This window comes from Canis lupus, chromosome 9, assembly GCF_011100685.1.
Source record: "Canis lupus familiaris isolate Mischka breed German Shepherd chromosome 9, alternate assembly UU_Cfam_GSD_1.0, whole genome shotgun sequence".
NCBI classification, from domain to species: Eukaryota; Metazoa; Chordata; class Mammalia; order Carnivora; family Canidae; genus Canis; species Canis lupus.
The window spans coordinates 40,707,523-40,735,324 of record NC_049230.1 but is presented as its reverse complement, the minus strand read 5'-3'; the positions used below and the strand labels follow the sequence as shown (position 1 = coordinate 40,735,324).

General features: G+C 36.9%; 1 protein-coding gene across 12 annotated transcripts in view; it reads left to right on the top strand.

Annotated features, from left to right (window-relative positions):
* The window catches only part of RHOT1 (ras homolog family member T1), a 63,665-nt gene that overhangs the window by 15,567 nt on the left and 20,296 nt on the right, over positions 1-27,802 (top strand). For 11 of the 12 annotated variants that reach the window (XR_005364686.1, XR_005364687.1, XR_005364688.1 and 8 more), the window contains exons 2-14: positions 2,657-2,715; positions 4,467-4,548; positions 7,220-7,263; positions 7,767-7,820; positions 7,978-8,030; positions 13,006-13,114; positions 13,410-13,511; positions 20,252-20,350; positions 20,868-20,976; positions 21,732-21,852; positions 24,247-24,331; positions 24,725-24,870; positions 25,821-25,921. Coding sequence is in view for 9 of the 12 variants with exons in the window: in XM_038548155.1 (XP_038404083.1) it covers positions 2,657-2,715; positions 4,467-4,548; positions 7,220-7,263; positions 7,767-7,820; positions 7,978-8,030; positions 13,006-13,114; positions 13,410-13,511; positions 20,252-20,350; positions 20,868-20,976; positions 21,732-21,852; positions 24,247-24,331; positions 24,725-24,870; positions 25,821-25,921 (1,164 nt within the window). In the remaining 3 variants the exon portion in view is untranslated. The remainder of the gene's footprint in view (positions 1-2,656; positions 2,716-4,466; positions 4,549-7,219; positions 7,264-7,766; positions 7,821-7,977; positions 8,031-13,005; positions 13,115-13,409; positions 13,512-20,251; positions 20,351-20,867; positions 20,977-21,731; positions 21,853-24,246; positions 24,332-24,724; positions 24,871-25,820; positions 25,922-27,802) is intronic. The other variant, XM_038548157.1, reaches the window with a different exon arrangement.

Sequence of the window (27,802 nt, the reverse complement as noted above, 5' to 3'; positions counted from 1 at the left end):
GTCTCTGCCTCTCTCTCTCTCTAGGTCTATGATGAATAAATAAAATCTTTAAAAAAATGCTTGTTAACATTTTCCAGTAGCAAAAATTGTATATATTTGTTGTAGAAAATTGGGGAAATGTGCAAAAGTACAAAAGCATAAATAAAGTTACAGTTACATTTGCTTCAGAGATGACTGCTGTTGGTGTATAGATCCTTCTGGGGTTTTTTTTTTCGCAGTTGAATACATATGTATTTATAAAATGGGATCATATAAGTAATGCTGATTTTTACCTACATAAATGTCATTTTTCAAGTAAAATGGAACAATTTGAGCTTCCAAGTAATGATAATAATGGGTTTAACATGTAGAATAATGTAGGAATCCGTGAGATCATGTTGATATGAATCAGAAATGAGTTTTTCCTTAAAGTAGAATGCAAAGTAATGTAGAAGGAGTGATAGAAATAGAAATATCATCATCACCATCTAGCAGCCAACTATAGCAACACAAGACAAATCATGAATGACTGCGAAAACCGGGAGGCAAAGGTTTGGTGAGAAACAGAGTGTTTGCATGGTCTGAACTTACTTTCTCACAAGATACTTACCAATTACAAAGGGAAAGAGAATAACTTGCAGATACCACCTTCCAGCTGATGATAGTTAACTTCACCAATAATGGGACAAATTGACATCATCTCCCTTCAGTTGTGATACACTGAGGGATACAGTATCATTTCTGGGGCATTCCTCTCAGAGTGCAAAACCTGAAATTAATCATGAGGTGATATCATACAAACCCAATTGAGAGAGAGTCTACAAATTAAATGACTTGTATTTTTTTTCAAAAATGTTGAAGCTATGAAAGATAAAAACCACTAAGGAATTCTTCCAGACTAGAGACTAAAGAGATGTGATGACCAAATGCAATATTTGATCCTGGCGAGAAAGATTTTTCTTTTCTATGAAAGATGGTAATGGGACAAATGATGAGATGTGAAGTCAGGTCAACAGTAGATAATAGCATTGTGTTAATTTCCTGATCTTGACACTACACCATGGTTATAGAAGAGAATGATCTTGTTTTTAGGAAATACATACAAGGCGCTTAAGGGTAAAGGGGCATCAGGTCTATAAGTTACTCTTAAGTGGTTTAAAAATACATGGAGTCGGGGGAGGGAGAGGAAAGGAATGATAATGCAAATATGGTATAATGTTAACATTTGAGGATTTTGGTTAAAGAATAGACATGACTCCTTTGTACTAGTTTTGCAATTTTTCTGTAAGTCTGATACTTTCTCACAGTGAGTTAAAAAACAAAAACAAAAAACTGGACCCAGAGCTCCTGGATTAGTCACTAGTGAATCATTGAATATTTCAATTAATTTATATAGAATTTGTGTATGTAGTGTTTGCTGACCATAGGGGCCATCATTCCCTCTCTGTATTATTGTTTTAACAATATTTTCTTAAAGTGTGTCATAAGAAAGAGAACACTGGCTTAGAAGATGGGTTTTCATCTTAAATCTGCAGCTAATCTTTAGTGAGATCTTGAGAAAATCACTGTTTCTGGATCCCAGGTTCTCCATCTGAAAATTTTTGCTGGATAAGCTGACATTGATAACCAGAGTCCAGCAGTTCTGTGATGATGGGCTCTGATTCACTGACATGGTCAGAATTCAGGGAAATGTTATCTTATAGTCAGCTACTTGAAAAGTAAGCTGAAAAGATCCCCAGAAACTGGAGCCAGAATCAGGTCATGATCTCAGGGTCCCAAGATCGAGTCCTGCAGGAAGCCTGCTTCTCCCTCAGTCTATGTCTCTGCCTCTGTGTCTTTCATGAATAATTAAATAAAATCTTTAAAAAAAACTGGAACCAGGAGATACCTGTCAAACCATCCACTCTGTCCTTTTACTAGTGGCATTCTACTTGTTTGCAGCATACCCTCTAAGTTGTTTTGACCAGTACTCTTTTTTCCAGCCATTTGTTGTTTTTCCAGAGACTGACTTGTGTTTTTAGTCACTGCTTTCTTTCAGTCATTTAAAAAAGAAATGGATTTCTCTTTGCTATTTTTTAAATTGTGATAAAATATATAAGACATACGATTTGACATTTTAATCATTTTTAAGAGTATGTATGGTTAAGGGACATTAAATACATTCACAGTGTTGTGTAATCAACAGCACTTTTTCTATCTAAAACTCTTTCATCATCCCCAATAAAAGGTTTGTGTCCATTACATAATAACTGTCCCTTTACCCTTCCCAGGAGATTTTTACATACAGACATGGAATACTGCCCAAGGACATAATTAAATGATAATGGAAGATTGTAAAGTAATATGAATACCAGGATTCTATTATTGAACTATGTGGTGAATTATTATAATATGTTAATATAAGTAAAAAAAATCTGGGTGACTACATGTATTAAACTGGTAAAGAGGAATTTGGGGGAAGATTTTTACTTTTATTTATTTTGGTAATTTTTTTTTGTTTTCAACAAGGAGCTTTAAGCAGAAAAGGATATACTTTAAGCATTGTGCTAAAACTTGGTGATTTGGATGCCTCTGATTGTGGCTAATGGGTGACAGACTCTGCTGTGTTGTTGCTGAATTTGAGCTTATGTAGTACCCAAACATTTTATTATTAAAATAATGATGTTTGTTTTCACAGCTAGAGTTGGGAAGACATCACTGATTATGTCTCTGGTCAGTGAAGAATTCCCAGAAGAGGTAAATATTTTTATTTCTTTTCTGTATCTAAAGTCTTTTAAATTTATCAAAAATGAGCCTAAAGTGAAATAAATTCTGCTTTTTTTTTTTTTTTTTAATTGGCATGTGTTTCCTTTCTGACAGTTGTGACTTTAAAAGGGCTCATACTAGTTTATACAAAACATCCCTGCAATGTACTGCAGGAGCTAGAATCAAACTAGATCTGAGTTTACCTAATTGTTTGCTCTTCCTCCTTTTGATCTTAGCTAGGACATTTGTCATCTCTGTGCCTTAGTTATCTCATTTGTAAAATGGGAGCTGGAAGGGATATTAGAGATCATGTAAGCTATTAATCCTTTCTTAAAAATAATATGTTATTCATAAGCCCAAAATATAAAACAGGTGAATATTCCTTTAGTTGAAATAAAGATGAAATATTTGGCTGGCTGCCCACCTGCCTTCCATCTGACACTCCCCAGTCTTTGAGACATCAGAACCTCTAGGATTTTAACTCACATATTTGAGAACCTTTAATTTTTGCATCATTTTACAGTCATTTTACATTTTATAAATGAAGAAACTAATTCACCCCACCTCTGTCTACCTCAAATGATTATAATGTGTCTCAAATGAGATAAGCTTCATAATAGTAGAGTAACACCAAAAGCAAGGTGGTTTTATGATTACTGGCAATCTATTTGTGTTCAAAATGAGGGAGCATTGGCTAAGGCCCTATGTAAAGTTAGAATTTTGTTTGGGGAATAGGATGGGTGCAAATGGGATGAACGTTGTTTCTCTTTATCCTATTCATAAAACTGGTATTATAGCCTCACAGTTTGCATTTCCCCTGTCTTTACTCTTGTTTAGTTAGAGTATCTGTATAATTTCATTGTGCAGACAGGAATTTGATATATTATATGGTAGTGTTTTCAACAATTACAAGTGCCACATGAACCATTCATTGTTTCTTTTGCTTTTTTTTTCCTCTTAAATAAGTAATTACTTAATTTGGGAAATGAAGTGTATCATCATGTGATCACTTGGAGTATAATACTTAAAAGTTTTCTGTGATAGTTTGAGTTTAGATTTGTCATTTTAGCATAGACTTCTTGGGTGTGGATAAGAGGTTTTTAATTGGTTAAAAAAAATCATATAGTCTTTCTAGAAAATGCAGTCATTAAGCAAGGCTTATGTAGCCAATCAGTTATCTTCTAGAAGATAATAATTTTGATAATTTATTGTTTTATTTGAAGATTGCTTTGGATTAACTTCATTTGTCATTTGTAGAATATCTTTAGCATTCAACAAAATAGAATGAAAACAGCAGTTCAAAAATCAAATATTTGAAATACCAATTAATTTAAATATTATGGTAGGCTGTGTTAGATCTGAAGTATTCTTAATATATCCTATGCCCACGCAGGTAGAAATATGCATGCTTTTTAATTTTTTAATTTTTTTTATTTTTTATTTTTTATTTTATTTATTTATTTTTTTGTGCATGCTTTTTTAAAAGAAGTGTTTATTGGGACACCTGCGTGGTTCAGTCGGTTGAGCTTTCAACTCTTGAGCTCAGCTCAGGTCTTGATCTCAGGCTCATGGGTTCAAGCACAAAAATAAGCATTGGCAAAAGTGTAATAAATCTTGTAAGGACAGGTATGGGTGGAAGGGGCTAATATATAGACAAATTTACATGATCTGTTAACAAGTTTGATTCATAATATCCAAAGGTTTTTTTTTTTTTTTTTTTCTATATTTGTTTGCAAATGAAGGTTCCTCCCCGGGCAGAAGAAATTACCATTCCAGCTGATGTCACCCCTGAGAGAGTTCCAACACACATCGTAGATTACTCAGGTAATGAATATTCTCTTGTGGGTGAAGCTGTAGGATTAATTTAATAGTCCTCAAGAAAGGTATATATACTGAGCTTTAAAAAATATTCTAGGATAGGTGTTTTTTTCTTTGGCAGTAAATAATCATTTACTATTCTTGTTTCATTTATATCTCCCTGCCAACCCCTACCCGATACCCCCTATAAAGCCTCCATCTTGCAGTTCTCAGTCCCATATTTGCTAAGTTGGGTTCCATAATACTGAAAAGGAAAGAGAGATGATAAAAAACTAGTAGGGCAGCCCTGGTGGCATAGCGGTTTAGTGCTGCCTGCAGCCCAGGGTGTGATCCTGGAGTCCCGGGATTGAGTCCCACGTCAGGCTCCCTGCATGGAGCCTGCTTCTCCCTCTGCCTGTGTCTCTGCCTCTCTCTCTCTCTCTCTCTCTCTCTGTATGTCTCTCATGAATAAATAAATAAAATCTTAAAAAAAAAAAAAAAGACAAGTAGTAGATAAATCATTACCCTCCTTGACTTGGCATATTTGCAGAGATAAGTTTTGGATTAATTTTGTTACCAGGCATTCAGGAATGCTCTGATGATGCAGAAAGAGTTCTGAATTTCAGAATTTGTTGAGTTCTAAATTTGTTTTTTAATTTATCAGCCTTTGTCTCCTACCCAAATAATAGTTAAAACAGTTGTAAGCTTGCTTACATTATATGGTAACAGAAGCACATTTGTATTGCTTTTAATAATTTAAAATTTTTCTACCCACTAGTACTGACTTTTTAATCATTAAAGTATTTTGCTTTGTTCTGGGACTTCTTTTTTTTTTTTTTTTTTTAAAGGAATGTCTGGCTGGATCATGCAACTCTTGATCTTGGGGTTGTGAGTTCGAGCCTCATGTTGGGAGTCAGTTGTAACAGATATTCCACTCTGATGAGGGATGTTCATAATGCAGGAGGCTATGTGGGGCAGGAATTATATGGGAAATCTCTGTACTTTCTACTCAGTTTTGCTGTGCATTTACAACTGCTTTAGAAAATAAAATCTGTAAGAAAGGTATAACTATATTGGTAATACTTTGTTTTCCTAAGTTGGTATTCCACATGTTCTAAAAGTGAAATTCCTACCTAGGACTGTAGGACTGCCCAGTCCAATACATTATGACTATTGAATGCTTAAAATGCTTAAAACTAGGCTAAATTGAAATGTGCTAGTCTAAATTGAAATGTGCTGTAAGTATAAAATGCAGGTGGAATTAGAAGACTTGGTATGAGAAAAAGAATGTAAATCTCAATAATTCTTTCATTGAGTATATGTTGAAATTTTAATATTTTTGATATCTTAGGTAAAATAAAAATGTACTTTTACCTGTTCCTTTTTAATTTTTTAAAGGAGGAGGGGCAGAGGGAGAGGTGGAGAGATGGTCTTAAGCAGGCTCTATGCCCAGGTGGAACCCAACATGGGGCTCAGTCTCACAACCCTGAGATCATGACCTGAGCCGAAATCAAGAGTCAGATGCTTGAGCCACCCAGGCACCCCATCCTGTTAGTTTTTTTTTTTTAATGTGACTAATAGAACATTAAAAATGACATACGTGGCTTGCATGTCTGGCTACTAGATTGCACTATACCCAAAGCTGAGGGGGTTGGATGCTCTCTGCTGCAGTTAGCCTTATAACCTGCTTCATTTACAGAATTATTCTTTTTCAGCATTGGAATTGGAGCCATAACCCATTGATTACTCAACATATGAAAAGATATTTAAGATATGGCCAGTTATTTAGCATAAATTAAAATTCTGTTGCATTCATTTATGGTATTAGTTTGTATGTCAGAAATAACAGGCATTTTTTGGGGAAAATATTTAACATAAGGTAATCCAAATTAATGTCAGTTATTGCTTTCCTCTTCATTTGTATGCTTTTTTCTTTTTTTTAAAGATTGATTGATTGATTGATTAGAGAGAGTGCAAGCACAAGCTGGAGAGGCAGAGGGAAAGGGAGAGAATCTCAAGCAGACTCTCCACTGAGTGCAGAGCCCGATGCAGGGCTTGATCTCCTGACCCTGAGATCATGACCTGAGCCAAAATCAAGACTATTCATTTGTATGCTTTTTCATCATAGCTGTGATCATGCATATCTCCTGCACTGTAGGGTTATATGCACATCTACCATTTGAGACCCATTCCAGCCAGAGATAAGCGCTAGCAAGGGAATTCTTGACTCTTCACTATCATGCTTTGGTTTTGCTTCTGGGGCTTGCTCTCTCAAGATACAAGCTCTTAGCTTGTATTGTCCAGATTCTCACCTGGCCTTCTGACCCTGTGTGTATGGACTCTTTGTCTGGGCTTCTGACTGCAGCACCTAGTCCTCTAGCTTGGGTTTCTGATCCCTTTGGCCTGACCCTTCTCAATTTTGGATCAGATGCTGGCCTAGATTTATCACACAATGCCTTCTGCTCTTCTGTGCCTGAGTTATCCTTGTCTTCCAGGGCCAGTCAGCTTCCTTATCATAGTCCAGCTCTTTCTTTTTGCTGGCTTGCCCTTGTCTTTGCCACCTCATCTGGCACTACACTATATAAATGACATAAGAGATGAGGGATGTTGGATGTATGCCATGTAGAAGTTAGCTTGGCCATTAGTTTTTATGAAAATTTTTAAAATAATGGACTTTTTTTGACTTTGTCATTTGTAGAAGCAGAACAGAGTGATGAACAGCTTCATCAAGAGATATCACAGGTGAGTTAAAGAAAATAGCTGTTGGGTTTTTTTTGTGGGAAAATTGTGATGATTTTGTGAGACTACCTTTTTCATTCTCTGACTTAGGTCTTTTCAATTCTTTGTTGTTACTGCTGACTTTGAGTATGTATTTCTGCAATAAGTCCTTAGGAACTTTTTCCTCTTTGAGGCATGCAAAGTTTGGGGGTTTTTTTAGGTTTCAAATTTTATTCTTTCTTTGGCCCAAATATATTAACTAGTTGGCAATTAAATGCTAATGTTTACATTTATTTTGTTTAAAAATACCATTAGGGCAGCCCGGGTGGCTCAGCGGTTTAGCGCCATCTTCAACCCAGGGCATGATCCTGGAGACCCGGGATCGAGTCCCATGTTGGGCTTCCTGCATGGAGCTTGGTTCTCCCTCTGTCTGTGTCTCTACCTCATTGTCTCTGTTTCTCATGAGTAAAAAAATAAAATCTTAAAAAAAAACCCAAAAACATTAATTTCTTATTTTTTTCTTGTAGGCTAATGTCATCTGCATAGTTTATGCAGTTAACAACAAACATTCTATTGATAAGGTATGGACGTGTGACTTTTTTTTACTATATTTAGTTAAATTTCAATGGGGGCACTTTTAAAATTGATCCTCAGTTTAGAATTTTAGCGGTCCCAGGGCAGAGTATTTTTCAGAGAAGATCCTCATTGTGGCTTAGCTCTTACTAATTTTCTTTTTAGGTAACAAGTCGATGGATTCCTCTCATAAATGAAAGAACGGACAAAGACAGCAGGTATTTTTTTTTTCCTTCTGAACTTTGTATAATGAAAAATTTCAAACTTAGAGAAAAGTTGCAAGAAATAGTACAATGAATACCTGTAAACCCTTCACTTAAATACACTAGTTAACATTTTACCACATTTACTTTACCTATAGATCTTTATTTATACACACACACTGATTTCAGGAGGAATTATTTGAGGCAGCACATATATTTGGAAGCAAAGCATAAAATAGAGTTCTGGTACTATAATGATTTACAACTTCAGACATTAACTATTCTGGTAATTATATTATTTCTCTTTCTCAAACCCACTGCTTAAGAAGTTTCCACTTTAGAATTCCTCTTCACTTGTATAGGTTGTACCTTCTCTGTGGAAATGCCACTTGGGTGAGGAATGGCTTCACCTTGTCACTGATTGCTCACAAGGTGGTGTGTATGATGTCATGGGACTGGGAGGAAAACAAGTGCTCTTTGAGATCTGACATATCCATTTGACTTGACTGAGCCTTACTTCCTCGTCTGTAGTGGAGAAGACACTAATGCCTGTCTTGGCTGCATGTGGTAAATTTGAGAAGGCAGTGAAATAACACACGTGTACGTGCTTTATAAGTTCTCTAGAGATCACTAGAGATCTTTAGGAATGCAGAGAGGGAAATTTCTTTGAAATTCTTTGGAAGGTATATATGTGATGGGAAGAAGTAAGAGAACACATCTTCTATGTTTTTCTGAGCAGGGTGATAGTTCTGGATATAAACGTTTCAAGTTTTAAGTCAAAATGTAAACTAAAAATTTTTCTTGCAATATTATTTAATGGAACGTGTTATTAGGCATTTTTAAACATTAGGGAAGTCAGATTAATAACTGTGTATTGTACACATTTGGTCCTTTATTTAATTTTTTAGATTTCTCTCTCTCTCTTTTTTTTTTTTTAAAGATTTTATTTATTTATTCATGAGACACACACACACACACACAGAGGCAGAGACACAGGCAGAGGGAGAAGCAGACTCCATGCAGGGAGCCTGATGGCAGCACTCGATCTGGGACTCCAGGATCACACCCTGGGCTGAAGGTGGCGCTAAACTGCTGAACCACCCAGGCTGCCCTAGATTTCTCTTTTGATTGGACATTTTTGTGCCTTGAAACTGTAAAGATCTGGTGCTTAACAGTTGAACATGGTCATTGGCCCTGCCTCATGTATTTATGGAGGGAGACTTTGTGACTGAGATGGCATTTTATATGCTATGTCTCAAGCTCTTAAGGCTCTTCTTTGTCATAGTTTTAAACTTTGATGTGACTTCCTGACAAGGTAAAAAGGAGACAGTGACCTGAGAAGTTGTGCTGTCCACTGTAGTAGACTCTAATTAGTTGTGGCGATTTAACTTCAAATTAAGTAAAATTAAATCCAACTAAAATTTCAATTCCTAGGAATAGCCACGTTTCAGGCGCTCACTAGCTACTTGTGGCTAATGGTTACAGTCATGGGCAGTACAGATAGAGATCATTTCCATCACACAGAAGGGAGTATCAGATAGGCTGCCTTGGAGGAGTTCACAGCTATATGCTCCTGACACTTGCTCTTCTTGCTGAACACTGGAGCTGTTTTCAGAAGGGACTTTTCAGAGAAGGCAGTTTTTCTGGGATCTATCAAGCATCAGATTGGACTCCTGAATTAAATAAGTTTCACTATGATAGCTTCCTAAAATTCTGTGGTGAATTCTGTGGCCCTTTTGGTATCATCTGAAGGTAGCTTTTGACATTCAAAGATCAAGTTGAGCTTTCTTAGGTGTAGCTGTTTTTTTTCCCTCTTTGAATCATATAAACATAATTATTTTTCTTGTGGGTTGACTTGTCCCAAGAGGGGCTGTTTCTTTCTTTTTTTTTAATCTTTTTTTAAGGATTTGAATTTATTTGAGAGAGAGTGAGTGAGAGAGAGAGAGCACGAGTGGGAGGAGGGAGAAGCATACTTAACTGCTGAGCAGGGAGCCTGATGTGGGGCTTGGTCCCAGGACCCTGGGATCATGACCTGAGCTGAAGGCAGATGCTTAACTGACTGAGCCACCCAGGCACCCTGTTTCTTTACTATATGGACCTTACACTTTCCCAATAACTTCTTTCCTGAGCCTCATAAGTTTATATTTGTTGCACAAATATTTTTCCTTAGGACTTCCTTGGACTGGTAGCATAGTGGTTCTTATTCAGGTGTGCCCATTAGTGTCACCTCAGGTATTTTCAAAGAATGTAGATGCCTTTGCCCCACCCCACCCCTGGAGTTTTAGAATCTGTACGTTTGGAGTAGGGCTTGGACATGTGTATTTTTTTAAGCTCTGTTAATTATTTTGTGCACACCTTTAGTTGCAAACCACTACATTTTTGGAGAGACCCTCCTGGCTTTTTTAGGAATCTATATTTGGGTTATATAGATGTGGATTATATAGATACAGACTATATATATAGTCCCTTTATGCATAATCATTGTAAGGGGTAAATAAATGCTTGCAAGAATTTCTTTTGCTATCTGGAGTTTCAGCAAGATGATTTGCTTTCTCTCCAAGCTCTCTGTAGGTCATACAAATAACAGTTCCCTACTAGACTAGCTCTCTTTGATAATCCCCATTTAGATTTCTCATAGGACTGTCAGATTTAATCTGTTTAAAACAAAATCTTTAATTCGCTGCCTGCTCCCCACTACTCCTCCCCCCCCCAATGAATCTTTTCTATCTCAGGAGGCCTACTCATTTTGTCCAGCCAGAAACCTATGTGTTTTTCTTGATTTCTGCCTTGCCCTCAACCTCCATATGTAATCTACCAGTTGTTCCTATTAGTTCTACTTCTTTTTTTTTTTTTTAAGATTTTATTTATTTATTCATAGAGACACACAGAGAGAGAGAGGCAGAGACACAAGCAGAGGGAGAAACAGGCTCCACGCAGGGAGCCCGACGTGGGACTCGATTCTGGGTCTCGAGGATCATGCCCTGGATTGAAGGCGGCGCTAAACTGTTGAGCCACCCAGGCTGCCCTATTAGTTCTACTTCTAAAATATATCTCAAATTTGAATACTTTCTCTCCATCTTTACTGCTATAATCCAGGCCAGCACATTTTTTTTTAAGATTTTGTTTATTCATGAGAGAGAGAGAGAAAGGCAGAGACCCAGGCAGAGGGAGAAGCAGGCTCCATGCAGGGAGCCCAATGTGGGACTCGATCCCAGGTCTCCAGGATCACGCCTTGGGCCAAAGGCAGGCACTAAACCGCTGAGCCACCCAGGGATCCCCCAGGCCAGCACATTTTAAAAAGCTTTTTATTATTGAAAAAAAATCAGACACATTCAGAAGTAAAGAGGATCATCTTTCTCTATCATCTGTATATCTTTCACCAGCCTCAATTCATGGCCAGTATTTGTTTTGTTTTGTTTTGTTTTGAGTATGTGTTAAAATATTTCTTGATCATTGCCCATTTTTCTACTTGATAATTTTACTTTTATTACTTGTATTTTTTTCTTTTTAGTATCTATTTAGTATGTTTTATACATTTTTAATACAAGAATTGAGAAAATGGGAAATAATATACTGAAACACAAATTTAGAGATATTTCTCTAGGTGGATATCCACACGTTAATCAAAAATGTCTGTCACTATCATGGCCAGTCTTATTTCATTTATTACCCCTCCCATTGGATCATTCTGAACAAATCATACTGTAAATATTTCAATATGTATCTCTGAAAGACACCATATGACTCATTTTAAAATGTTGATCCTAGCTCAGTGGTTGAGTGTCTGCCTTTGGCTCAGGGCATGATCCTGGGGTCCTGAGATTGAGTCCCACATCCGGCTCCCTGCATGGAGCCTGCTTCTCCCTCTGCCTATGCCTCTGCCTTTCTCTCTTTGTGTGTCTCTCATGAGTAAATAAATAAAATCTTAAAAAATATTGACCCAGTCATGTTGTACCCCTCTCTTAATTCTTCAGTGGCTTCCTGTTTTATACTTATAATAAAATGCATACTCCTTACCACAGCTTATGTGTCTGACCTTTGCTCCTCCTTCCAACCCCTTTACACACCTCTTCCCCTTTATTTAGTACTCCAGCCACTCTGACATTTTTCTGTTCTTTGGACTCACCAGAATGTTTTTTCAGTTTGAGCCCTTTGTACACACTGTCCCTTCTTCCTCCACAGCTCTTTTCTGGCTCTTCACAGTGCATATTCCGTTTCAGCCTTCACTCTTTGACCCAAATGCCACCTTGTCAGGGAGATTTCCCTCTGATTCCTGTATAATTAGCCCTCCCATTACTCTGCTGCATATCCCCTTATTTACTTTCTTTATTGCACTTACAGAATTGGAAAGTGTATTGTTTATTTACTTTTGTTCATTTTCTGATTTTCAGTTTAGCATGAGTAGGGACCTTGTCTGTCTTGTATCCTTAATGCTTAGAACAGTACCTGGCTTATAAGAAGTAGTAGTAGGGATGTCTGACTGGCTCAATCAGAAGAGCATGCAACTCTTAACCTCAGGATCTTGAGTTCAAGTCCCATGTTGGGCATAGAGATTACTGAAGAACATAAATTAACTTTAAAAAAATTTTTAAGGGACACCTGGGTGGCTCAGTGGTTGAGCGTCTGCCTTCACTCACAACGTGATCCTGGGGTCTGGGATTGAGTCCTGCATTGGGCTTCTTGCATGAAGCCTGTTTCTCCTCCCTCTGCCTATGTCTCTGCCTCATTCTCTGTCTCTGTCTCTCATGAATAAATAATAAAATCTTTCAAAAATAAAAAATAATTTAAAAAAATTTAAAAATTTAAGAAGTACTCAGTAAATATTTGTTGAATATGAACATACCATCTAGGAGACTAGAACTGACTACAGTAGAGGGTTCATGTTGGGGGGATTAAGTAAAGCTAATTAGAATGGGTTATTGTGTACTTTAAAATATTTAAGATCTTCTGCAAACTTCCTTATTATTGCAATGTATCCTTTTTATTTCAGGTTGCCTTTGATACTGGTTGGGAACAAATCTGATCTAGTGGAATATAGTAGTATGGAGACCATCCTTCCCATTATGAACCAGTACACAGAAATAGAAACCTGTGTGGAGGTATGACCATGTGATTGCTGCTGGTGAATTCTCACTAAACCAAGGTTTGAAATAGGATGTGGGAAGGAGTGGGATGGAGTAAATTTCCTGCTGTTTGTGAAGTCATGTAAACCAAATACAGCAAAGGACTTGGAATTGCCTCTGAGTTCTTTGTAGACATTGTGATAGCAACAAAGAAAAATGTATTTTTCAGTTTCTTTAAGCAACCTTATTACCTTATATTGATAGTTTAAAATTTGTTTTTAGTGCCCATAATTGCTTTCAGAATATAAAATTTTGAACTTTTTTTTTCCAGTGTTCAGCAAAAAACCTGAAGAACATATCAGAGCTCTTTTATTATGCACAGAAAGCTGTTCTTCATCCTACTGGGCCCCTGTACTGCCCAGAGGAGAAGGAGGTAATCCCTGGCCCCCCAGGGTGTGTTAGTAGGGGCTGGAATATGTAGGGAGTAACCTTAGTATTGATTTTTAGTAACTCTTGAGTACTCTTCTAAACTGCTGAAATTTAAATTTATTGTTTATTAAATAATTACATTTTCTAGGCACTTCAAAGACATTCATGTTAATACTATGAATAGTATTCCAGATCAAATAATTTTTCAGGAAATGTCATTAAACAAACAGAAGAATTGGCAAAAATAAGTTTGAAGACTTACCTAGTGGTCTACTTACTCTCTTAGTATAGAGTTCACAAACTTAAAAACACATTACAAATGAAAACCTTGTGTAATGATTGGACACAGGAACAACATGTAACACAATTCGAATACTCTTTTTTGTTTCATAGTTAAACACAATAATATCTAAATTTAACAATATTTGCCATAGACTTTTTTCTTTTTTTAAAAAAGAATATGTATTTGTTTTTTAATTCCAGTATAATTAACATACAGTGATGTGTTAATTTCAGATATACAATATAGTGATTCAGCAGTTCTCTATATTACTCAGTGCTCATTGTGATAAATGTACCCTTAATCCCCTTCACCTGTTTGCCATAGACCTTTTTTTAAGATTTATTATTTTATTTGAGAAGGAAGGAGAGAGAGGGAGAGACTGAAAGAGCGAGTGATTGAGAGAGAGAGAGAGACAGTGTGCATGCACTGGAGAAGGGGCAGAGGGAGAGAGAAGGAGAATCCTCAACCAGACTCCATGCTGAGCTCAGAGCCTGATGCAGGACTCGATTCCAGAACCCTGAGATCATGACCTGAGCTGAAACCAAGAGTCGGCCGCTCAACTGACTGGGCCACCCAGGCTCCCCTACCATAGAGTTTAAAAGTTAACTTTTACTGAGATATAACACATATCGCAAAATTCATCCTTTTAAAGTATACAGTTTAGTGATTGCTAGCTAGTATATTCACAAACTTACACATCTGCCACCACCCCAAATGTCTAATTGCAGGACATTTTACCACCCCAGGAAAGAAACCTTGAACCCATTAGCAGTCACTTCATTCTCCTTTCCCCAGCCCTTGGCAACCACTAATCTACTTTCTGTCTATGAATTTGCCAATTCTGAACATTTCATATAAATGCAATCATTCAATAGGCAGTCTTTTCTTTTTCTGTCTGGCTTCTTTCACTGCACATAATGTTTTCATCATACATCTGTGTTGTAGCATGGATCAGCATTTCATGTCTTTTTATGGATAAATAATACTTCCTTGTATGGATATACCACATGTCATATTTTTATTCATTCATCTGTTGATTGACATGTGGATTGTTTCCATTTTTTTAATTGTGAATAGAGCTGCTTTTAACATTCATATGAAAGTTTGAATACCTGTTTTCATTTCTTTTGAGTGTATATTGAGGAGTGGAATTGCTAAGTCACATGATAGTTCTGTTTAATTTATTGAGGAACCACCAAACTAAACGGCAGGTTCTGATTTCTGCATATATTTGCTGTGCCAATACTTGTTATTTTCCTGTATGTGTGTGTGTGTGTGGTTTATTATAGCCATCCTGGTGGTGACAGTGGTTTTGATTTGGATTTCCCTGATGCCTAATGATGTTGAACATCTTTTTCACGTGCTTATTGGCTATTTGTATATAGAGAAATGTTTATTTAAGTCATTGTTCACGTCTTAATTGAGTTACCTTTTTATTGTTGAGTTTTTTTTAAATGGAATTTTTTTAACTTTATTTTTTTTAATTTTTATTTATTTATGATAGTCACACAGAGAGAGAGAGAGAGGCAGAGACACAGGCAGAGGGAGAAGCAGGCTCCATGCACCGGGAGCCCGATGTGGGATTTGATCCCGGGTCTCCAAGATCACGCCCTGGGCCAAAGGCAGGCGCTAAACCGCTGCGCCACCCAGGGATCCCATATTGTTGAGTTTTTAAGAAATAAAAAGTTGCAGATTTTTCCAGGAAAAGTTTATAGTATCAGTGGTTGGCAGACTTTGACCTGTGGGCCAAATTGGCCTGTCACCTGTTCTTGTATAGCCTGTGAGCTAAGAATTAATATATTATACATTTTTCAATGATTGAAAAAAAATCCAAAGAAATAACATTTTGTTATACAGGAAAATTATATGACTTTCAAATATCATCATTTATAAATAAAATTTTATTGCAACACAGCCACACTTGTTCATTTATTTTTATCTGTGACTGCTTTCATGCTGCAAAGGCAGAGTTGAGTAGCTGCAATAGCCTGTGTGTGCTGCTCTCACTTCTCACTGCTGCTCGAGGCACTGCTGATTGCACTGACACAGTTATAACTTAATAGTGTGAGTACTGGTGCCACAGCGCCATAGAATTTTATCATTTTATTATCATGCTATTACATAGCATGTCAAAACAAGAAAAGAAATCTGTGACAAAGCAGATATATCTTCTGAGCTCAAACTCCAGTTCCAGCATTGTTTTTGGGAGGACTTTGGTGCAAATGCAAAGTAAATTTCCATATTTCATAATCCACTTAACTGTGCACTTGAGGAGCTTCCACCTAACCTTCAATTGGGAGTTGATCAATCTGTAGTATAATGACATGCTAATGGGAAAATATCAAGAATCTGATTTTATAAATGTCTTCCAAGCAGTTAATATGCTCAATTAAAATTACATATTTATGGATATGTGTCGGTATTGGCCATATGTATCTACAGAATGATTTTCAGAAATGAAATATGTAACATCTCATTGCAGACCAGCATTAACAGGTGAACATTTTCAGTCTTCATGATAGAGAACACTAATGTTGAACCCTAACTAAACCAAATGGTATTCCTCCCAAAAGAATCCCATTTTTCTTATTAGTAAACCTGTATAGCAAATTTATATTATTACTATAATAATATCACATTTTGAATTCTGTCAATAAAAACTTTATGGAATTTTGACTCTCTCTTGCTATATAAGTACCTTCATAATACTCTTGATTTTGCTTGTTGGCCCCCAAAGTCTAAAATATTTGCTGGGTGGCTCTTCACAGAAAAAGTGCTGACCACTGGTATATGTAATTAATCTAAATTATCCCTTAATCTGACCCTGATATACTCTTCCTTAATCTTGGTTTACTGTTCCATAATTGGAACAGCTTCTTTTTAATTTATTCTTAGTCCACTATTTCCCTAATTTGCCTCATAATAGTTACTAGGCACACTTATTAAAAACACCAGTTCCATTCTGATTCACTCAGGTACCATATTTTATGATCAAGGAAATTTGGGAAAGTTGTACTGTAGAGATTTACCTGAGGCCTTGGCCTAGTGGTGCATTAAATCCCCTCTATTATAATAGACTATGCAGTGCTTTAATTGCTACTTTTTTCCTAGGCTTATTATTAGTCCTAATCTGCTTATCACCTCTGCCCCTCCCCCAGTCCCAGAGAGTAAAACATCTACCACCATCTGTTACTTATTTCTTAGGGGGACTTGTCTGAGATAAAGTGTGTAACTTTTTAAAGATTAAACCTTGCTTTAGACAAGTATAAGCTTTGAGTCTAAGCTTATACCAGAACCGTTTATTTAGACAATAATAAACTTTTTTTCTAAGTAAGCTCTACACCCAGCATGGGGCTGGAAATCAGGACCCCGAGATCAAGAACTGTACCCTCTACCAACTGAGCCAGCCAGGTGCCCCAACAATAATGAACTTTTAACAGAGAGGGGGTGCCTGGGTGACTCAGTATATTGAACTCTTGATTTCAGATCAGGTCATGATCTCAGGGTTGTGAGATCCAGCCCTGGTCCGGCTCCAGGCTCAGTGCAGAGCCTTAAGATTCTCTCCTTCTGCCCCTCCACCCCAGGTAATGGGCACATGCACGCACGCGCTCTACGCGCTCTCTCTCTCTCTCTCTTCCCTCCCTCAAAAATAAATAAGCTTACAAAAAATAAACTTTTACCATAGATTTGAGGTGTAATCATAAAAAAAAGTAATATTTGAGATTGAAGGCTGATGACTAATTCAAAATTAATTTGTGATGATGGACTCTGTATGGCCCATGGAGTCCTCTGCTTACCCAATAATGAAAAAGATGTGACTTGTATAATGTTTATTCTGTGAGGATTTCAATTACTCATATGCAAAATGAATTTTTTATTACTGTAAAAATTTTTTACAGCTTTATTGAAATATATTTTTAATACCTTTTAAACATAGTCATATTTTGGTGTTATATTTTAAGGTAGTTACTATTTAGATACTGTATTGAGGCAGTACCTTAGACCACTTTAGCTTCTGATGCATTTCAAGCTTTAATGAAAAATGCATCATTTTATTTTTCTCCAAATTACCTGTTGTTTAATGTAGCTTTTTATGATATGAGGAAAACCACTTGTACAAAATAAAGTTATTTTTAGATTCTGTTTTTTACATCATTCAGCTCTTGCTACTTTTTGAAACATTTAGGTTATATAACAGGTTTTTAAAAGGAGAATCAAAACAATCTCATCTTTATTAATTTTGAATATCTAATGTTAGGATCACATTTATAGAAGTTATATCTTACCATTCTTTAAGAAATCACCCATGATTGTAGACTTTCTAGCTTCTAACCTATTTAATAACTCTTTTTACAGAGAAAGCCATATCAAATGGTTTCTTTTTTACTTAACTTTTTTCAATTCTTTACAATCTCTTTATATCATAGGTTTTATCTTTGTCTCATTAGATCAAATTGCTCTCCTAGAGACCTTATTTAAAACAAAATAAGAGATTGTGTGTATGTGTTTGAGAAGATAAGTGTTCCCAATTTTTAGGGAATTTCTGGGTGGCTCAGTCAGTTAGATGTCTGCCTTCGGCTCAGGTCATAATCCCAGGGTCCTGGGTTCGGGCCCTGCCTTGGGTTCCCTGCTCAGTGGAGAGTTTGCTTCTCCCTCTCCTCTTCCCCTCTCCACCTCCTACTTGTGCTCTCTCTAGCTTGCTCTTTCTCAAGTAAATAAATAAAATCTAAAAAAAAAAAGAATTTCTGAATTTAGTTTGATAGCATGATAAAAACTCATCATTGCTATTTACTCTAGATAGTGGTACAGTTCACAGGTACACATTTCCTTACTTTGCCATCTTTATTTCTCTGATTCAGAATGTCCATAAGAGATCTCCTCCTAGATTTATACTGTTTAGAGACCTTCCTGAAAGTTTTATTTTCTCAAAATAGTTGACAGTGGTTATCCTATAGTAATTATATAAATCAGAAGCATGTAGGCCTTATTTTTAAATAGTAAAATATGCATTCTGTTACATATCCTAAGACAAAATTAAGGAAGTTGACAAAATATATTTCCAGCAGCATTACTTAGAAAAGTTTTAGAGTCACAAAAAAGCAAGATTCTTTTTTAAATGCAAGTAATTCTTAAAGTAAGTTAATAAAAGGCTTTTTTATACTTTTGCCACATGTTTGTGAATAAACACATTTAATTCCTGACTTTGACACACACACACACAAGACCAAAACATTTAGTCTCATTCTTCTACCAGAAGGTTGGTCAAAAATCAGAAGTTGGTTATACATCAGTAAAGTTGGGGGCAGGGGGGTTCAGAAATTGGGAAGGAAAAAGCCCTTAGTAGTTTTATAGACAGTTCAAATTCTTTATAGGATGAAGGAGAACATAAATACTTTCTGGAATGCCTGGGTGGCTCAGCGGTTGGGCATCTGCCTTTGGTTAAGGGTGTGATCCCAGAATCCCTGGATTGAATCCCGCATCAGGCTCCCTACATGGAGCCTGCTTTTCCCTCCTGCCTGTGTCTCTGCCTCTTTCTCTCTGTGTCTCTCATGAATAAATAAAATCTTTAAAAAAATACTTATTTTCTATATGACTGGAAGAACAGATCTTCTCTCTAATGATGAACTTCTTTTTTGCTTGTTCTCAGGGAATTTATGATCACCAGGGGCAGAATTTGACCGTTTTATATATTGGTCCAAGTAAATAGTACCTCTTTACTTAAAAAGACTTTGAGTATAAAAGTAAATGGCTTTACTTTAGTTCATTTTTCATGCTGTATTTGATGTTATGTACTTAATAGTGGAAAACAATCAGCATTCTTCTTTTTAAGATTTTGAGAGTGAGAGAAAGTATAAGCTCTGGGGGGAGGGGCAGAGGGAGGGGGAGAAGCAGGGTCTCAGGAAGCCTGACTTGGGGCTCCATTTTAGGACCCGAGGACCATGACCTGCGCCGAAGGCAGGTTCATGACCAATTGAGACACGCAGACACCCCTGATCAGAATTATTCTTAACATTACTTATGAAAGGGACCCCTGGGTGGCGCAGCAGTTTAGCGCCTGCCTTTGGCCCAGGGCGCGATCCTGGAGACCTGGGATCGAATCCCACGTCGGGCTCCCGGTGCATGGAGCCTGCTTCTCCATCTGCCTATGTCTCTGCCTCTCTCTCTCTCTCTTTCTCTGTGACTATCATAAATAAATAAAAATTTTAAAAAATTACTTATGAAAGTCACATTTTGGGGCACCTGGGTGGCTCAAGCAGTTGAGCGTCTGCCTTTGGCTCAGGTCGTGATCCTGGGGTCTGCATCAGGCTCCCTAAAGTGAGCTTGCTTCTTTCTCCCTCTGCCTATATCTTTGCCTCTCTCTCTGTCTCTCATGAATAAATAAATAAAATCATAAAAAGTTATATTTTGAAATTCCAATTGTCTTAATTAACATAATTGTTTCTTTTCTTGATGATGTATAGATGAAACCAGCCTGTATAAAAGCCCTCACTCGTATATTTAAAATATCTGATCAAGATAATGATGGCACTCTCAATGATGCTGAACTCAACTTCTTTCAGGTAGCCCTCTTCTTTAGGCATTTCTGTGTCTTGGGGAGTTTCTTGCCGAGAAAAGCTATAAAAATATTATTAGCTTAAACAGTGTTATGTTGATAAGCATGTCTCTTTCATAGAAAAATGTTTCCCATCTAGCTATTTAAGTCTTCACCTGGGGTATAAAAAACTCTCCTATGGATAGGAATTGAGGAGACGGTGTCATTTCATGGTAAACAATGTGTGTATTAAATATGACTTGAAGGTGAATTCTGAATTATTTTTTTTCTTGGTTTTGTATAACATGGGTACACAAAGAGAGCTATGGTTTTACAAATGCAATGGAGAGAGTAGAGAAAGATTCTTTCTTTTGACCTATGACGTGTTTTAAATAAATAATGCAAAGCAGAAATTATCCTAATTTAAAATTTGGGTTTTTTTTTTAGTTACAACTGATTTAATGTTGTTTTATAGATTAATGTTTTATATTATTTGTGGTTTTAATGCTATTTTGTTTTTAAATTTATTTTTATGTTTTTGCTAGAGAATTTGTTTCAATACTCCATTAGCTCCCCAAGCTCTGGAAGATGTCAAGAATGTAGTCCGGAAACATATAAGTGATGGTGTGGCTGACAGTGGATTGACATTGAAAGGTGAGTGAATGGTGTCTTACCCCGTTTTAAACTTCATATTTTCAAACATTGGCAGAAGGTGAAGGTCTTTATAGCATTATGTATACTTTAAGGAAATGTTAATATTTACTGATAGGCCTAAGATCTAACTTCGTTATTAAGAGACAGGCCATTGATGGAGATAATTTACCTTACTGTCAGCATAAATTAGAGGTGGGGAAATTGCTCAGATGTTAGGAATGCAGAGGTCCATCTGAGGGGCAGAGATTTCTGGGACAAATTTATCTTAAAATTCTTACTACTTAAAAGCATCCTTTAAAGAGAAATTATTTTTAGGACAGACATTTTGCCTACCAGTCACATTTACCAAGTACAAAATGTTTCTTGTAGAATATATTATTGAGCCACAGTGAAATGAGAAATGAAATTGAAAACCACAGTTTTCCATTATAGAAATAAGTTCAAAGATCTATAAAATGATTTCATTTATTTTTATCATATAACTTTGTGAATGTTGGTGTTTTCCTTGGGATGCATTTTTGGCCCTTTTATCCATTGCCATCTCTCCTGACCTGGGTGTATATGTGAAATGATTCTGAAGTCAGCTCTTTTTCATTGAGAAACTTGTGAACCTTGTTTTGATTTGACCTTGGACATGCGAAATCATATGCACATGTTCATGATTCTAGCTCTTACCATTACATGTTATGTTTTTCTCCCTTGTTACGTAGTACCCTACTCACATCAACTGTACTTACTGATTTATTTTATTTCAGGTTTTCTATTTTTACACACACTTTTTATCCAGAGAGGGAGACACGAAACTACTTGGACTGTGCTTCGACGATTTGGTTATGATGATGATCTGGATTTGACACCCGAGTATTTATTCCCTTTGTATGTACCTTTGGCTTTCTAATTGATTTTGCTTGCCAAGTATTTTAAAGTGTTCTTTAAATGCATAGTTTAGGTAGGCTTTGAGCTATTCAGAACTAATTTAGATTTCTAGAGAAGTTTATAGCAGAGTTTATCAACCCTGGCACCATTGACATTTTAGACCAGACAATTCTTTGTTGTAGAGTCTGACCTATGTATTATAGGATGTTTAGCACTTCCTTAGTTGCCAGTAATACCTCCTCCCCCCAGCTGTGACAACTGAAAATGTCCAATGTCTCTAGAAAGTGTCAAATATTCCTTCAGGAGTGAAATCATCCCCATTTGAGAGCCCCTGATTTATACATGGCATAAATTTTTCCTCCTCATGGAGAGTAAGAGTATCTTTTTTTATTCATCTTACTGAGGAAGGAGATCTAGATGCTGGACAAACTTGCATTTGGAACCAAGAAGTCAGAGTATATTGGTTCACTTCTTTTCATTAGTTTTTCTCTGTAAGTTTTATGGCCTTTTCTTAGCTCAGGATAAAATAAGTATTTTTCCTAAAAAGCCAGTCTGTTTGTAGTTATTTTCCTCTGATACTACTATATGTAAGTTGTGTTTGTTTAAAACGGACCCAATGTCACCTGAAACAGGAGACTGCCTTGCTATGTGTTGCCCCTCCTGTAACCCAGGGAGGTAGGATTTTCAGGCAAGTGACATCCCAAGATCTGGCCTTTTGGGTCTTCAGCCTTTCTTCTTTACTTTTTCCTTGGTGCATTGTCTTCATATTGTCCCTTTTTATTTTAGCATAGCACCCCTGGCTATCTGTGTAGGGGTTCAGAAAGACTCCTGGTTTTTTCATTTATCATCATCAAGAAAGCAGTTTTTTCAGGCTGGATTCCTGGCCTATTAATCAGGTCTAAGTTGGAATTGTTCTTGTCAAAGTTACTAAGTCTTGGCTCAAGTAATTTCCCAGATTTTTCAGTAAAACTATAGTGGATGAATGAATTTGTCCCAAGACCTTTGTCAAGTTTTCTTTTCTGTGCCATTAACATGGGTAGGTAAATTCTACAGGAAATGGCTTATTACTTTCTTAAGCAGGACAGTAAGAAAACTCCGTTGCTTGTGGATTTGTGGGTCACACTGATATCTCTCAATATCCTTATGCTGTCTACCTTTCGTTTTCTATAGAATAGCTTCATAGAGCTACCATTTGAATCTTGCTAGCCTTCTTATTAACTGTCTCCTTCTGTCCTTCATACTACTACTAGATTAGTAGATGTATAAATATAGATTTGCCCATGTCACTTCCCTTCGAGCCAGGATAAAGCTCAGGCTTCTTAACATGTTATACAAGGTCGTTCATGATCTGCTCTGCTCATGCTTCACTCCCTGCCTTCATTCTAGAAGTAAGTACTAACACTAAACTATTTATAGTCTACCAGTCATCTGTTGTTTTGCGCTCCAGGCTTTTGCGTAGGGATTCTCACTTTCTCCCTCTCTCTCCCCCACCCTAATTACTGCCTCTTATCCTTCAAGTCTCCAAGTCAGTGTTAGTGTCTCTTAACAGGGCTAATGCCTTCCCACTCTCAGGCCAGAGATGTCCCCTTTTGCGTGGGCTCCCGTGGCATCATTGGTTCACTCATATCCACCATTCACCTCATTCTGCTGCAATAATGAGATTGTTTGTAGTCTGTCTCCCATTTGAATAGCACATTCCCTAGAGGTAGGGAGCCTGTCTTGGGTTTGTGTGCCTAGTACCTAGCTCGGTGCCTTTGATTGAACTGAGCTTAGGGTGCATCAAAAAGTCAAATCAGGGGCAGCTCGGGTGGCTCAGCGGTTTAGCGCCACCTTCAGCCCAGGGCTTGAGCCTGGAGACCCAGGATCGAGTCCCACGTCGGGCTCCCTGCATGGAGCCTGCTTCTCCCTCTGCCTGTGTTTCTGCCTTTCTCTCTCTCTCTCTCTTTCTCTCTCTCTCTCTTCTCTGTGTCTCTCATTAATAAATAAAATCTTTTTTTAAAAAAAAGGTCAAATCAGGCAGAAATAACCTCTTCACATCATTTTCAACTCATTATAATGTTGACATAAGCAATAATTGCAACTTATAATTTGTTTAGAAGAATAACAAACCCATTACAGTATAATTGGTGTTACTTGTAAAATTTTTATTTCAACCTGCCCTTCAGAAATTTAAGAAAACTTCATATGTCAGCTCACAATGAATGTTAGCTATAGCTCTTCTGAGGATTGCCATTCCACTCTATTGACTTTCCCTGGGAAAGTCTAAATGGCTTCAAAGATACTTTATAAATGGCATCATCCCCAAAAAAAGACTTGTTGCGGTTTTATATTCGTTCTTAAATTTTAATATTTGGTTAATGATTTATTTTACTCTTAAATTTTTTTTGTCAATAGGTTAAAAATACCTCCTGATTGCACTACTGAATTAAATCATCATGCGTATTTGTTTCTCCAGAGCACCTTTGACAAACATGATTTGGTAAGCTTCTAGCTGCACTTTTTGGTGATATGTAATAAAATATTTTTCTGTAAATGATTCAACCTTGCTTCCTTACCTATGGGAGGTTCATGTCACATAGCCAAAAATTGCTTAAACTTAAGTTACACTAGCAAAAATACTTTCTTTAATTTATTTACTTCTATTATTTTCTCAAGTTGAAAAAGTCTACTTTCTGATAGATTCTTACATAGGTTTTCTTATATACATGAGAGAATTTTCTTGATAAAATGTAAAACTTTATTTATTTATTTATTTATTTATTTATTTTAAACTTTGTTTTTAGAAGCATAGCTTTACTAGACTGGGGGCTCTTATGTTTGGGAATTATTATCTTAGATATCTAAACATTTTGTATACTTTGTGTGTCCTCAGGATAGAGACTGTGCTTTGTCACCTGATGAGCTTAAAGATTTGTTTAAAGTTTTTCCTTACATACCTTGGGGACCAGATGTGAATAACACAGTTTGTACAAATGAAAGAGGCTGGATAACTTACCAGGGATTTCTTTCCCAGTGGACGTGAGTACAGAGCTCACCTGTTTCCTTTAGAGTCACAGCTAGTTTAAAATTATGATACATCACATTCATCATTTTATAAGTTTGTCAGGTCTTATAAAAATACTTAAATCATAACTGCCTATGAGCAGGATTTATAGTGCTGCTGCTATATCTAAGATGAACTTTAGATATTCTATTAATTTATCAGGAAGGTTGTGTTTGCTTTTGGATGATGTATAAAGTAACAGTGATAAGTCTTACATCAAAACTGAACTAGATTTTAGTACTTTTTTTATTATGGGAATTGAAAACCTCATTGCTGTTACAGTTCTTATACTTCCAGAATATGGGGAGAGTGTGTTTTACTTGACACTGAAGACTTATTTTGGTTTTTTGTTGTTGTTTGTTTTTAGTGCAGGTTTTAGTGATGGTTTTACTACAGTCTACTTGCAGTGCAGTTGACATTGTATCTAGGGCGCTTAGGACATCCTGTGGTCTACACATGATGACATTATTACTTTAGCCTTGGTGAGACTAACTTTCTCAACACCAAGACCTGTTCTGTTTTTAGACAAGAAGGGCTAATTCCAAGTACTTTTCAGTTATTTTTGCACCTCTTGGAAACCTTTTCAAATTTAATTATCAAGTCCTCAACCAGCCGATATATGCAGTCAACTGTGTGTAACTTGGGAAGCAGATACTGTAAGATATCCTTACCCTGGATTTTATCAGCATCTCGCTGCTCATCTGCGTGTAGGTTTAGGAATCCTACTCTACCCCTGCCAGTCTTGCATCCCCTCCCTGTCTTCTCTTCCTTAAGAATGGCGATGTAGGGAAACCTCTGGTTGGGCACATGGGAACTTAAAGCAGTCTGACAGAAATTATCTGGGTCTGGTGGTAAGGTTATTTGAGCTGTTGGGATTTTTTTTCTATAAATGTTCATTTAGGGACTTTTCCACCTCTTCTCCTAGGCTCACGACCTACTTAGACGTCCAGCGATGCCTAGAGTATTTGGGCTATCTAGGCTATTCTATATTGACTGAGCAAGAGTCTCAAGCTTCAGCCATTACAGGTGAGTATCTAAATAGTACTCAGTTCATGCTCAGAAACATTTTTATTTTTTCAAAAACATTTTTTAATATTCCAGTTTCAGGTGTAAAAAGAGCGAAAATAAATTCCTCTTCATTAGTCTTCCACATCTACACTCTATTTCTTCTCCTGGCCACTTGGTAATTTCTTTTGAGTATCAGAGGCTTGATTTTATTGTTTATCAAAAAATAAAGAGTAGTAGAAGTTTTACTTCTAGCCTACCCCTGTGGACGCTCCACTGATGAAATCAGGGAGAGCTGTGGGCATTAAATGTATTGTAATGTGCCAGATTATCTTCTTTTCATTTTCTTTAGACATTGGAAACAATACCTATCAGCATATGATGTCAATACTGAACTAATTGTGTATCTCTTGGTTTTGTTACCATTTTCTACATTAGAAAATCTTTCCCAGACTTTGTAATTCTTACTAAGCAGTGTGCTCCATTTAAAGAATACCATAGGTAAAGGCATGCCTCAGTGGGTCAGTGGATTAAGCATCCAACTTCGGCTCAGGTCATGATCTCAGGGCGCTAGGATCGAGCCGCACGTTGGGCTCCCAGCTGAGCCGAGATTGTTCCTCTGCCCCTTCCTCTGCTTGTATTCTTTCTTTCTCTCCCTCTCTCTGTCCCTCCACTAAATAAAATAAAGTCTTTAAAAAAAAAATACCATAGGTATGGAAATAACAAATTAGGGAACTGATTGTTTCAAGATTTTCTTATATCCTCATCAGTAGAGGGTAATGCCGTATCTTACAGGACGTCCTGACACAAGAAGACAACCAATCTTAAATTGACAGGGCAAGTACCCTTTAAAGTAGTTAACCAAGTAGACAGTATTGAATTCAGCACCAAAGAGCAAGGAATGAATTGTTAGCTAACATGAGGTTCTTTCACTCAGCAAAATACTGTGGACGTCTTGCTATATCAATAAGTTAGTGTGTCGGGCAGCCTGGGTGGCTCAGCAGTTTAGCGCTGCCTTCAGCCCAGGGTGTGATCCTTGAGACCCGGAGTCTAGTCCCACGTCGGGCTCCCTGCATGGAGCCTGCTTCTCCCTCTGCCTGTGTTTGTGTCTCTGCCCCCTCCCCCTCCGTATCTCTCATGAATATATAAATAAAATCTTAAAAACAAAATAAAGTTAGTGTGTCATCATATAGATGTTGTATAACTTATTTAACTATCCTATGATTGCTGTGTGTGTGTGTGTGTGTGTGTGTGTGTGTGTGTTTTATCATTTTCAGCTTTTGGCTACTATAAATAGTGCCTCTGGTGAACTTTTTGTAGTTGAATTTGGGGATTACAGCTTAAAGAGTTCTCTTTACCTCTGGGAGAGATGTACCATTGCTCTGCTTTTCTGGCCTGCTTCTTTTTTTTTTTTTTTTCTGGCCTGCTTCTTTTACAGATTTACATTTGAAAGCCAGTTAACCCCAGCTTGCATATCCCTTTCCCATTTATAAATTCAAGAGTGTGCAGATTGGAGATAGCATCCTTTAATTTGTAATTTGTTATGGCAATTATTTAATACAGAAGAAAATAGATGGGATATAATGGTGGCTATATTCATTATAATTGTCATTTTTAGGATGTAATTTTCCTTATGAAAATGTGCTACTTATTTTTTTGATGAAATAAATGTCATTTGGTTACCAGAAGTTAACTTACAGCCAGCTTTCAGAAATGTGACTTTTCCGGGGCACCTGGGTGACTCAGTCAGTTAAGCGTCTTCTTCGGCTCAGGTCATGATCCCCAGGTCCTGGGACTGAGCCCTGCATTGGGCTCCCTGCTCGATGGGGAGCCTGCTTCTCCCTCTCCCTCTGCTGCTCCTATTGCTTGTGCTCACTCTCTTTTTCTGTCAAAAAAAAAACT